Source organism: Poeciliopsis prolifica, unplaced genomic scaffold (genome assembly GCF_027474105.1).
Source record: "Poeciliopsis prolifica strain line A6 unplaced genomic scaffold, Auburn_PproV2 SCAFFOLD030, whole genome shotgun sequence".
NCBI classification, from domain to species: Eukaryota; Metazoa; Chordata; class Actinopteri; order Cyprinodontiformes; family Poeciliidae; genus Poeciliopsis; species Poeciliopsis prolifica.
Window position 1 is genome coordinate 241207 of NW_026562405.1, and position 13741 is coordinate 254947.

At 33.9% G+C, this 13741-nt stretch overlaps 3 protein-coding genes across 3 annotated transcripts; all 3 read right to left on the reverse strand.

Moving 5' to 3' along the window:
• Nucleotides 1-1086: 1086 nt before the first annotated feature.
• On the reverse strand, nucleotides 1087-2554 carry LOC129372657 (odorant receptor 131-2-like). Its single transcript, XM_055050074.1, has 2 exons — nucleotides 2372-2554; nucleotides 1087-1869 (listed from the first exon to the last, which is right to left on the reverse strand). The coding sequence occupies exons 1-2, from the start codon at nucleotides 2552-2554 to the stop codon at nucleotides 1087-1089; spliced, it is 966 nt and encodes a 321-aa protein (XP_054906049.1).
• Nucleotides 2555-4001: 1447 nt separating this feature from the next.
• Nucleotides 4002-5517, reverse strand: LOC129372658 (odorant receptor 131-2-like). Its single transcript, XM_055050075.1, has 2 exons — nucleotides 5335-5517; nucleotides 4002-4784 (listed from the first exon to the last, which is right to left on the reverse strand). Exons 1-2 carry the CDS (start codon nucleotides 5515-5517, stop codon nucleotides 4002-4004), a joined length of 966 nt encoding a protein of 321 aa, XP_054906050.1.
• A 1154-nt stretch (nucleotides 5518-6671) lies between these two features.
• On the reverse strand, nucleotides 6672-8160 carry LOC129372659 (odorant receptor 131-2-like). Its single transcript, XM_055050076.1, has 2 exons — nucleotides 8011-8160; nucleotides 6672-7439 (listed from the first exon to the last, which is right to left on the reverse strand). The coding sequence occupies exons 1-2, from the start codon at nucleotides 8158-8160 to the stop codon at nucleotides 6672-6674; spliced, it is 918 nt and encodes a 305-aa protein (XP_054906051.1).
• Nucleotides 8161-13741: the final 5581 nt, after the last annotated feature.

Here is a 13741-nt window from a genome sequence, read left to right on the forward strand (position 1 = left end):
TTCCACTGCCATCATGCAGAAAATACAATAGTAGAAACAATAGAGCACACATGAGAAGTGCAAAGATGTCCTACCTTAGATGTGTCACCCTTGACTGTTTTGCTAGTCAGAAGCTCAGTATGAAATATTGCTTTATATGAAGGTTCAGTCCTATCAAAATTGAATGTACCGGTAGGTATAATTCTCTCCTGGGTATTACTTAAGTCATTGGAGGTAGTCGGATGAAAACTGTGCAATTTATTTCACTAATGCTGTTGTTGAGTGGTGGTAAAAACATACATGATTTTCTTGTAATTTCTGTCTGTGTCTCAGATAGGATTACATGGGAAGTTCTAAAGTTTCTCTTTGAGTGTAAAAGCTTTTCAATCATTTTACTTCCCTTTCTTTGTACCTAATCAAAAGAGTATCATAAGCTATAGATGCTAAGATAAAATAAATTTCACAGGAAATGACTAAAAGAAAGTATCAGTCACAAGAACTATAAAGAATATAGATGCTATCTTTGTCCAGAGCATGTCCTTCCCTCATAAAGAAGGGTTTTAGGACATGTTTTGTTTCAACATATCTAAAATTATTGTTTCAGAGTGACAATGAAAAAGGTATCCATTCACTTGCTATATCAAGGCCAGGATTTTTGTAATTAATTTTCTCCCTAACCTGCTGATGATAACCATTGGTTTTACAACAATGATATTTCAGTTTGACCAAACGGTGATGACAAATGCTCAACTGGTGTTTTCTGAAGGTGTATATATTATTATAGTGTGCTGCTTTCACAGTTTTTCATTTCATGTCTTTATTTATAGAAAGAACTATCTATGGTCATTTATTAAGCAAATACATCTTAGACCATTCACTTTTAAGAAACAATTTGAAAAATATATTTTATTTAGAAGACATACACAGGTTTAGAAGCTAAATATAAGAGCATTGGACACTCACAATGTATCTTAGCAAATAAAGGCATTATGACAGTAGTAGTAAAATGTAGTTTGATCATCGCTACGTCTATGAGTGCAAGTTAAAACTCTACCATGGAAGCGAACGTCAAATATGCACTTCCAGCTTCTTTAGCCAATGTTTCTGTTAGGTTTGTATTTTTACTGCTTTTACTTGGAAACACATAAAGTACTTTTTATAGTACATTCTGAAAGTCTTATCTCGTAAACCATATACAACAGGACTTAGACAACGGGGAATGATCTGGATTAATACAAAAATAGCATTTTTTATGTAAATAGCCTGCCCAGGAAACAAGTATAAAAGGAGCTGCTTCAGTACCTGTTGAATATACAGCGTCATGCACATCAGCATCTGAAAACCATGAAGCAGAATAGTGTTTCTTGCTTTTTTAGCTTGTGAATTTGCAGCTTTTGCCACAAACAAAATTCGGAAATAAGTGTAGAATAGAGTGAGACAAACCACCACCATTAAAAATATGTGGGATGCATCTCTCTTATTTTTACTGTAGCTGCTTCTGAACACTGTGTCCCTATCACAGAAAACTCTCGTTTTCAAAAATTCCAGCTCTTCAGTAACAAAAAGAATAAATATATCAGGCAAAATAGTGAGCAGGCTTATGACCCACATAATGCCAATGACAATGTAGGTTTTCTTAACTGTACATATGCTGTCATATCGAAGGGGGATGCAGACAGAGATGTAACATTCTGCTGCCATGCAGGCCAGGTTCACTGGGGTGTTCACAGTTGTGAGAATAGCCGGCAGGAGGATGAGAATGCACACTGAGACATAGAGGGTGTAGAAGGCATGGGCAAAGATGTAGAGGGACACGCTGAGTGTCATCTGGAGTGTTTCGTTCAGCACCAAGTGGATGAAAAGGATGTAGCGAGGGTTGAACCTGAAGATCTGTGAAGAGCACGAGTCCAGAGTTAAATGGCAATTTGACAGAAAACACTAAATACATTTAAAACGTCATCTCCTGAGATGTATTTTTTCAGTTTTGATTCAAAATGTATAATCATGTTAGTTTATTATGCATGATTTTTTTTGGTTTTGTTTTTACTTAATATTCTCAAGTCACTCAATATTATGAGTGACTTGAGAAAACCTATGCATAAACATAAAAAAATACTTTCTTTAGGGATTTAACCAACACACTGATTTGATTTATTTACAAAAAATATCTTCCTATTACCATTCATAAAATGATAAAAAATTCCACTGAACTCACAGTTTTGATGTCAATAATAATTGTTCTTCTTATTTGCATGTGTTCCTATATCATACTGGGCAGTAGAGTTGGTTTTTAGCTTTGAATATAAATGTTAACATAATTTTCATTGTAATAGTTACAATTTGAAAAAACAGAAATGCACATCAATGACACATAAAATAACATAATACACACTTGCTGTTTGTTGAAAATGTGAACCATTGAAGCATTAATGAAGCAGGTGATGATGCCAAGTGAAATAACAACCACATTCCCTATAACAGCTGTCAAAGAAAGCATGCCCAGATAAACTCCAGATCCAGTCAGGTTACCCTCAGTAACTGTGAAATTTGTGCTGGCAGATAAGGAGGAGGACATCTGATAAGACATAAAACAGCAAAAGGCACAGTTTAAATAATGAGAAAATAAATAATGTATGACTCAGATTTTAAGCTTGTTACACACTATTAAGACTGAATCCTCCAACTTCTTTAAAAAGCAGACCTTAGAGTAGCGTCAAAAGTAATCTGTAGTGATGTGGTTCTACTCTGTTATATAATAGAACACCATCCTGAGGATTTATTTGTGTTCCTTAGTTAAAACACGCCTTCCTTTGGAGCAGCAGATCAATGATGCAAGAGTTTACTTTTTACCAAATGTATCGTTTAGGGTAAATGGGAAATAGAAACAAAATGTAATATTGCAAGAAATATTAACATAACTTAGTTTTGAGTGCATATTATATTTTATGAAGTTGTAATTTAAAGCTACAGTAATAACTTTGATAAAAATGTATTGTTTGCATAATTGCGAAAGCTGTCATGGTGTCCTGACAATATAATGAGAAAGATCATGTGAAAAGATTGAGCTCCTCTGCCTCTTCCTTTTGGTCCTACTGCCATCTGCAGAAATACACCACTTCCTTTTTGCCATACAAATAAGCTTGACTTAAACTCAAGCCATGGCGGTGTTTAAAAATCTCTGTGGATCAATTCTGAAGTAAGACCAGCTTGTCTGGCACCAATAACCATCCCTCCTTTAAAGTTTCTTAAACTCTTACTTATCTAGATGATCAGTTTGAAACTCAGCCAAGCAGAGTTTGTCCATCACAACATGTGATTGCAAAAGAACACAAACACAGAACACATTGTAATAGAAATGAAGTGTTTTAATAAAATAAGAACAACTACAGGTAAATGTAGGAGAAGACAGGTCATTGTCAGGTAGGCAATGGACTGAGAAATGGAAAGATCCAGCGAAGAAATAGGAAAATCCAGGGGCTAATGCTGCATTAAGTTTACCTTGGAAGCATATCAGTGGTTTAAAAGTCAGATCATATAGCATGACCGTTTAGACTGCAGATGCATTGAAACTATTGGATATATAGTACAGGGAAATGATATGAGGGGAAAAAATTGGAAGTAGGTTGCATTCAACTGTTAAAATAACATTAAATACATAAACCTGATATGGTCTTGCCATAAAAGTGAGAAAAAAGCAGTTGAACAATAGTAGATTATTCCAAACATAAATAACACCCAAAACTCAAACACTCAAGTATCATGACTTTATCATGTCTAGAACAACACAGTTTACTTTGTCCAGTTGATAGATTTGTCTTTTGTGTTAACAGAACAATTTAGCAAGTGTTCCTAATGAAATGGTTGTTGAGATTGCCCTTGATAAATGCTACAACAAAATGACATGTTAACTTGCACTTTGTTATATTCAAGTTTAACTACTTAATCACTACCCATTTTCACACGTCAGGTAACAGGCTTTGTTGAAAAAGCTCAGTGTATTTCACAAGACTTTTGGTTCTCTGTTAGGTTTGTACCCTTATTGCTTTTACTTGTAAACATATAAAATACTTCTTAAAGTACATTCTAAAAGTTTTGTCTCGTATCCCATAAACAACAGGACTTAGACACCGAGGAATGATCTGGATTAATATAAAAATAGCATGCTGTATAGAAATGCTACTCTTAGGAAACAAGTATAAAAGGAGCTGCTTTAGCAAAGATTGCATATACAGTGTCATGCACATCAACATCTGAAAACCATGAAGCAGAATAGTGTTTCTTGCTTTTTTAGCATCAGAATTTGCAGCTTTTGCCACAAACAAAATTCTGAAATAAGTATAGAATAGAGTAAGGGAAACAACCACCAGAAAAAATATGTGGGATGCATCTCTCTTATTTTTACTGTAGCTGCTTCTGAACACTCTGTCCCTATCACAGAAAACTCTCGTTTTCAAAAATTCCAGCTCTTCAGTAACAAAAAGAATAAATATATCAGGCAGAATAGTGAGCAAGCTTATGACCCACATAATGCCAATGACAATGTAGGTTTTCTTAACTGTACATATGTTTCCATGGCGGAGGGGGATGCAGACGGAGATGTAACATTCTGCTGCCATGCAGGCCAGATTCAGTGGAGTGTTTCTGGTGGTGAGAATAGCCGGCAGGAGGAGGAGTATGCACAGCGAGACATAGATGGTGTAAAAGGAATTGGCAAAGAGGTAGAGGGAAATGCTCAGTGTCAACTGGAGTGTTTCGTTCAGCACCAAGTGGTTGAAAAGGATGTAGCGAGGGTTGAACCTGAAGATCTGTGAAGAGCACGAGTCCAGAGTTAAATTGCAAGGTGAAAACACTGAAAAACACATTAGTGCTGTAACATTTCAGTTTGCATTTAAAACTTAAACAAAAACAATTATTTTGCTATACAAATAATTTAGAAACCTAAATGTTACACAATACATTAAACAACACACAGTAGTTAATTTTAATTATATAGGTTTACTGTCAACTATTATAAAATATGAAAAATAATATGCACAAACTCTCTCAGTTTGTCACAATGTCCGTTTAAATGTCAACAATAATCACTTTTTATAGTCCTATGCTGAGCATTGAAACAAATGGAAAACATAAAATAATACTTCAAATAAAGAAAATATAAGGATAATTTTTAATAATAGATCCAACCTGTAACAAAAAAAGATGTGTGGGTCAGAAAAAAAAAAGATGATGAAACTGGGCACAAAACACCTTTTCTATTCATGCTTGACATCACTCTTCCACAGTAATCTTTCTACCTAATTACTGAGAAACAAAAAATGCACACCAATAACATGCATTGTAGAAGATTATACAAACTTGATGTTTGTTGAATATGTGAATCATTAGCATATTAACGGAGCAGGTGATGATGCCGAGTAAAATAACAACCAGATTGGTAATAGTAGCAGTTACAGAAAGACTGCCCAGATTAATTCCAGGTCCGGTCAGGTTGCCCTCAGTAACTGTGAAATTTGTGTCAGGAACTGATGAAGAGGACATCTGGTAAAACATAAAATTACAAAAGGCATAGTTTAACTGATCATAAAAATATATGTGTGCATAAATCACATTTTAAGTTCCTGAAAAACAGATAGAAATCATCTTGATTAAAAATACAGACCTTAAAAGAGGCGTGTTGAGAGTAATCTGTGTTGATGTGGGTGTTCTCTATGTAATATTTAATAGGGTTCTAGCCTGAGCATGTATTTATGCATCTTATTTGAAACATACCCACCTATGTACCTATGTAGAGGAGACCAATGATGAAGGACTTAGTTTTACTTAAGAGATCTTTCAATGTAAACTGGAAATAAGTTTACATTATTAGACACTTATGATTACATATTACTTTGTGATTATAGAACTTATATTACATTATGCTCCCCCAGCCCCAAGACTCACTTAGCTTAACAAAGAATCCATATTTTACATAGTGGGGTTAAAAAGTATTTGTCCCCTTTGTGAGTTCCTATTTTGTTATTTTGCACAAAAATAACAAAATTTTTGTTTACAATTTTGCACAAAATTTTGCACAAAAAACTTTAGGTGAAACAAATGTTTCACCTAAAGTGTGGCAAGCAAAATGACAGTGGGACAGATGGCTGCACAGAAAATTATCTTTTGAAGGCTTGTTTTCTAGTACTCTCCAGATTGTTTTTGATGTTAAGTTGATTCGTATAATATAGTAAGTAAGAATAAAATATATTAAATAATCCATTTGGCTCTTAAAGGTTTCTGTTGTTGCTTCCCTTCTCTTGATTAACTTTTTTTCTGTTGTTTTAATGCCAAATGTTCATACAGAATCTACTTGACAGATTCAAATAAGACTAATACTGATATGCCATTCTTTCTATAGTTTGGATGGCATCAGTCTAAGGGCTCATAGGTTTACCTGTGCAGACGTAGAATTAGCAATCCTCAAGAATACCTCTTGAATTCCTATTGTGTTGGACCAAACCCACATCTAATATTTGAAGGAAACCAGGCCTCAAAGCCTGGGTTTTAAGACCCCTGTTTCAGTGAGTAATTACTCATTAGAACTGAAATAGAACATTTCATTTTTAACCTTTTTTCATCTTAAGTTACTCAACTTTATTTCTTTATTTAATTTTAATTTTATCCGAATGATGTTAATGATGTATACTCTATTAATATCACTGTGGGATCACCTTACATAATAAATACCTTTTTAGGTGTTTCCTGAAGGTTTTGTCCCTTATGCCATAGATAAGTGAACTAATAGATCTTGGTAGTATTTGGAAAATTATATAACAAACAAACAGAGAATCTGAGTAATACTTAGGAAGCCATTGCAACACAGCCTGTTTCACCAGGTGTTCTGCATATGTTGCCATACACAAAAGAAGCTGAATCCCATGAAGGAGGACCGTGTTCCTTGCCTTTTTAGCATGTCTATTTGCTATTCTTGCCATAAATAGTATGCGGATATAAATGAAAAAAATAATGCACCAAACTATAACCAGATATACAATATAGGTAATATTTCTTCTCTCTATAATTCTGGGACTTCGAAAAGCAGTTTCCCTCAGGCAAAACACTTGTGTATTAAAATAGTCCAGTGGCTCTGTGGCCAAGGTAATGAAGAGATCAGGGAGAACAGACACCAAGCTGGTGATCCAGATTAAAGAAATCAGCAGCCTCGTTCTCTTGATCGTGCAGATCTGAGAGTGGCGTAGAGGGATGCAGATGGCGATGTAGCACTCCACTGCCATGCAGGCCAGGTTCAGCGGGGTGTTTTCAGTGGTGAAGAGGGCAATCAGGATTAAGATGCAACAGACAAATACATGGATCTTGTAGAGGATGTAGCTAATGATGAACAGTGCAACAGTCAGCGTTACTTGGATCATGTCATTGATCACCAAGTGAACAAACAGGATGTACCGGGGATTTGTGTTGAAGATCTGGAGAAAAACAAAAAAAAACAGCAAGACAGCACATTATTGTAGTGATGCTTATAGTAGTCAAGAATTTACATTTCATGTTGAATGGCGGACTAAATAATTGAGTTTTTATGCAAAACTGTTGGGAACTGACAGAAAATGAAGAAAACTTTCTGTTGCATGTGTTGCCTGACAACTATTAATTTTACACTTCAAATATCTGGTCTTTATTGAAAAGAGGCCTGAAGAAACCATTGTTTAGAAAGCCTGCAGTGAAAGATGGCTTTTCTAATAAATTGCTGGCAATTAATGGTAAAAACTTTAAACACTATGTATCATTTTTCTTCCACATCACTTCCACATTTCTATACTACTTTGTGTTGGTCTGTCAAATTGAATCACAACCAACTATATTGTGGCTTTAGTAAGAAAGAACATGTATATATTTGAATCCTTTTGCAAGGCACTGCATTTAATATTCTGCTTCAATGTAAATGTAAAACCCACTTTGAACATTACCATTAGTTTTATTTTCAATTTAATTTTGAAAGAACTGTGTACTGAAGGCAGTAAATATGATTAAAATAATGACCTGGTTTCCACAGAAAGTATGAATGAGTCCAGCATTGATGTAGTTGATGGAAATGCTAAGAACCACAACAATAATATTCTTAATCACAGCCTTGGTGAAGGAATCCCGATAATCTGGAACTCCTGTCACATTAGCAATGGATATATTCATCTTTTTAAGCCTGTAAATGGAAAAGAAGAAAGAATTTTAATTTTTACAGAAATCCAATATCAAAAGTGTTTTTTTTTTTCTTATTTTCGTAATAGTTGATGGTTGAACTCTAAAACTTAGAAAGGTGCATAACTTTGTATTAAGCACTGCTGATGTTGACAAACCCACTCTTGCTTTGCACTCAGAAGTAAAGTTTTGGCATTTTGTATATCAAGTTGTAAAATTGCTTAGATTTGGAACCACACCACATTGTAGTTCCAAATGTGTTGTGGTGCCCATCAATGAATCTTTAAAAAATGTAATGACATCTCTTTTAACATTTACTCCTTCTTAAAAGAATAATAAAGCAACAACCACAGGCTCTTCTTAGTTTTACAATCCTGGCACCCCTGCTTTCCATTAACACCAAATGAAAAATAATTGTTGCATAAAAAACCTTTTTAAACTGTCATGAAAGGGAAAATAATCGATTTCAGCTTGAACTTTTAGGCTCTGAATTATTAAAAGCATAATATTACAAAAAAAAAATTAATGAGCTGGAAAAAAGGAGCCTAACTCCATAAATTCATTCACAGCTCTAAGTAAAATCTTGGTAATTCCAGTAAATATCTAAACAAATAATAAACTTTTACATGAAGATGTAAACAAGATATTTTCAAGAGGTAAAATAGAAACACTAACCTTGAATTCAGGATCACCACATCAGCTAAAATTGCTTTTGTTTGTTTTTGGAGTTTTTGTGGCTCGCTTTTTTTATAGCCCTGTTCCTTATTCAGGAAGGTTCAAATTTGCTGAAGACAACTCAGTCAGTTTGCTATCATTGTGTGTGAAGATTATTTTTTCCCTTGTTTTAATGCCAAGCCTCCAGGATAGTTGACAGATTAAAACTAGGCTAATACTGACATTCTGTTCTTTATATAGTTTGATGGTATCAGTCTAAGGGTTCATTGGTGCGCCTGTGCATACGTAACAAACTAGCAGCCCTCATTATTCTGTGTGTACATGGGTGTGCATATTTTACCGGATGAAATGTCCAAACTTACAACACCTACCATACTTTATCTAAATATTTTCCAGATCTGTCACTGACACAGTTAAAAAAAAAATCACAAATACTAGTTCAGTTGCTAGTTATAACAGAAGACTTTACTTCAAACTTCATACTTCTGTTCTCATTTCTGTACGTCATCCAATTTGTTCAACATGTCAGTTCTTATGTACCAAAAGCATTTTTTTTTGAAAATTTGTCGCTTTTTTCTTATGAGATTTTTTTTCAGAGGCCTGCGTAATAATATAAATTATGATCATTTTAGGAATTATGCTTACCTAGCTAAAAAAAATTATTTTTCAAGAAAACAAAATAAATTGTATTGTGAAAAGAAGTAGTGAGGGGTTTTGAGACAAACATGCTTATAGTACTTTTTGCATAGGTTATTTTTTCCATTAGTATTTCTAATGGTTAGTTTAGGATTTTAAACAAGGACACAACTTATGACATTTCAATAACCATAAGTTTTAAGACTTCAAAGAAACTTTTAACCCTAACTCTCTTTAATTTTCAATAACAGTTTTATGAAAAAAGAAATATGGTTTAGATTTTTGTTTGCATTTAGTGAATTTAGTCATTCTAATTGTAGGCCCTGCAAGTTTAACTTTTTCTATTATGATTCATAAGTTAAAACTTCTTTTGAAAACTTGCATTTCTGTTGCACTCAGCTCTACTGGCAATACAATTGGGACATCCTGACATTTCCAGTAATCCTCAGAGTTCAAAAGGCAAGTCATGCTCCAGGTTGAGCAAACAAGTATCTCAATAACTCCCTTTAGACTCTAATTGTAAAGGTCGGACACAGAGGGGTGGGTTGTTATTTGGGATTCAGTGTCTTATCCACAATAAAACGACCAAGGGGATCTACTAAATGAGCCTTCTGAGAGAAGTTGTTGTGAATGCTATTAAAGAATCAGCAAAGGAAACATTAAGGTGATTATTTACTTGCATGCCTGTCCCAATAAGGAACAAAGTTCAACATTTTTGCTAGAGAACAGATGAATAACATTAATGATATTTGGAAGATTGTTTTCGAACAAATCCTCTCCATACAGAGTTTTTAATCAAATCCACTAGGACTGTAACTTTGTTAATTACTTTGCTTACTACTTTTCACTTTGTTTAGTTTATTATGAAGGTAAGATGTCCTGTAACTTGTGGGCTGCCTATTCAAACCGTCTCTCAGTCACTTTTCCACTGGGCACTGTTGAGTTGTCTATCGTCAGTGTGTCTCTACAGTCAGCCCCATGAGGGTTGAGAAGTTCTACAAGTGTGCCAAATTTCAAACTTCTATGATAAAGTTAGGCATTGTGACTTTCAAATATGAGAATTATTTTAAATTCTTAAATTTATTGCACAAGTGTCACTTATTCAAAAATATTTAGGCATAAAAAAACTATTTCAAAGAATGGTAATAAACATTCAAATTGAAATGGGTCTTTGGACAACTTCACTGCTCAAGTGAGTTTGTATACCATACATTTCTCAGGTTTCATGTATATATATATATATATATATTATTTATGAGTGCCACAAGGCCCATTTCTCTAATTGGCTGTGACACCATGAGTCTCCAGTAGACAATGACGTGTCTAAAAGTGAACTTTTTGTTAAATATGCCTCTGAGGTGTAGTAGTTTCTTACAAACCAGTGAACTTGTAGAATTTGGCTAAAAGTGCTAAATGTATTGTTAATAGTGTCTAAATTGGTGCCTAAAATGGTTTATAATTATTGATCAATTGCAAAGTTCCAGTATTTTTGTAGGATGTATCTGTAGTTCTACAATCACACCAGTAGGTGGCAATAGTATCACACAGACTTGCCAACCGGTTTTGCCATTTAGTTCCTGTGTGTAGGACAAGGGACACATCTAAAGGTTGAAGGACTGTGGCCCAACAAGACTGAAGAGACCATTGCTATAAAATGTGATATATTCACTTTAAGTAACACCTCTTCTGCCTTCCTTTATGCACCTACATTAATTTATTGTGCAACTATTTTTCCTCAAGATTAGAAACCAGTATTTTTCAGAAATATTTACTTCTGTAAGAAATCACACTATAGCTGTCTGATTGATGCTTTGGAATGCCCTGATACTCTTAATGCACTACACAGAGTCCACAGGTTATTTTAAAAACCACTAGAGAAATCTTATTCAAACAGGCTTTTGCTTACTGTTGTTTTTTCTTGTATATGTTTTGTCTTTGCAAAGCACTTTGTGGTGTCTGTAAAAGGTTTTACAAAAATAAGATATTGCTCTACAACTTGTTTTATATTCATCATAGAATTGTTTCAGACCTGTATCACCAGGGGTGTTGTGTATGTGTCAGGCCTGCTTGTACCCTCTCAACAATAGCATTTAGCTACCTTGATATTAACTGAGGTTTGTAGGAGCCCTTCCAAGTCATTGGTCATTTAAACATTTCCCAATTAAACCTCAGGATAAATTTGCTAGATTATATTCTCCTGTGAATACACACTTGTTTTCCCTCACTTTTTCAATATAATGATTGATTCACATAGCTAGGAAGTTGCTATTACAGACTTAGAAGATTAATGGCCTATTCTTCTCTAACGTCATTATTTGTTACTATTTGTCATTGTTTGTCAGGCTATAGGGAATAGTTCTTTTTTTAAATATAACTATGTTTGAATGTAACAAAATTGTGTTTGAAAAAAGTCCAAAGATATGGCTTATAGTTTACATTTAGTGGACTTATTTTGGGTCATTTATTTTATTATGATTCTTAAATGCAAACTCTCTTCCAAACTTATAAAGTTATTGCACTTACTTCTTTTTGCAATACAGTTGGGATATCCTGACATTTCCAGTAATCCTCAGAGTTCAAAAGTCAAGTGATGCTCCAGGACGAGCAAACAACCATCTTGGTAATCCTCTTTGGACTCTAGCTGTAAAGGTCAGACACAGAGGGGTGGGTTGTTATTTGGGATTCAATGTATTATCCCCCATAAAACCACCAAGGGGTTTATTAAATAAGCCTTCTGAGAGAGGTTGTTGTTGTTGCTGTTAAAGAATCAGTAAGAAAGCATTAGACTGATTAGTTGAAATGTCTGTTCCAATTACAAAGAGATTAGAAAGATTGTTTTCAAACTAATTCTCCCCACACAAGGCCTTTAATAAAATCCACTAGGAGAGCAACTTTATTGATCACTTGGCTGACTACTTTTCACTTAGTTTCGTTTAGTTCATTTTATGAAGTAAACAGAAAAAAAAAATCAAAAATCAAGATCCAGGATTTTAAAATAAAATTTAATACCATAAAATGTAGTCTAAATTGTACAGAAATTGTTTTAAATTAAATCACAAAAATTTTAACCATGCAATTTGTTAATAAAATAAACAAGGAAGTCTCCTATTTAAAGTGTAATTAAACAGCTTGGTTAACAAAAGAAACATATTAGGTGTTAGATCTTACTCTGTCAGTAAAAAAATGTACCTAGAAAGTTCTCATCTGCACCAACAAGCAAAATGAATTGTGCAAGAAAAATACATTTCTATTATTCCTAAACAATTATTGTGAACCAAAGTCATTCCCAGGGCCGTAAATGGCCAATGCGCCTCCATTTGGAAACCCTGGAGTTCCACTTTTTGATTGTTTAAGATATAAAATACAATTTGTTAAGATTTTCCAAGTTTTGATTCCTAAGGGAGGCATCCCAGTCAAGCATTTTCTTAATTTGCAGATTGTCCATATTTTTTCAGTTCAATTAACTTCAGGTGATAACTGTATCTCAGTTCAGCAGCTTCACATTCAAAGATAGAATCACATTACAACATTGAAGAAAAGTTGACCCATTTGTTGCTGAAAATGTGATGTTTAAAGGTTTTCTTCTTTCACAACACTCAGATTTCTGTGCCATTAAACAGTTTAGAAAAGTTTTTGAGATATTCTATTGGTCCTTTTTTTCTAAATTTCAGATAAACCCACTGAAAGGAAATTTCTCTATTGACCAAGATCATAACAATATAACTTTGCAAATCAAAGGTCTAGATTGGTTAACAACTAGTAGTTTTCTTTGTGTTTTAAAAAACTTCACGTCTTCTGAAAGTTTCTAGTGAGATTTAATGGGAAGTTTTGATGTTGTTTCTTCTTTCAAACTTCCAGTTTGGACAAAACCTACACATTAGAAAGCCCAACACTTTGATTTTGTTTATGTCTACTGCCTTGTGACATAAGACAATGAACTTTTCTCTTTTTCTGTACTACTGATGACAATATTTCTCATGTCTTGTTGTTCCGCTTCCCTTAAGCTACAGACATTTCTGGAAAAAACAACAAAAAGAAACTGATGTTGTTACAAAGAGGATTATTTTGTTGTCTTTGGGTACTTCTGGTTACTTCCTGAGGTCATTTTAAAACATTTGACTAAAATTCAATTTGATTACTGAATAAATGAATCCCCTTTAAGCCAGTATTGTTAACACCCTACAATTATCTGAAGTGTTGCAAAAATACATCTGTATCGTAAAAAGTAAGGATAAAGAAAAGCAAACAGTAAAACACTCAGCAG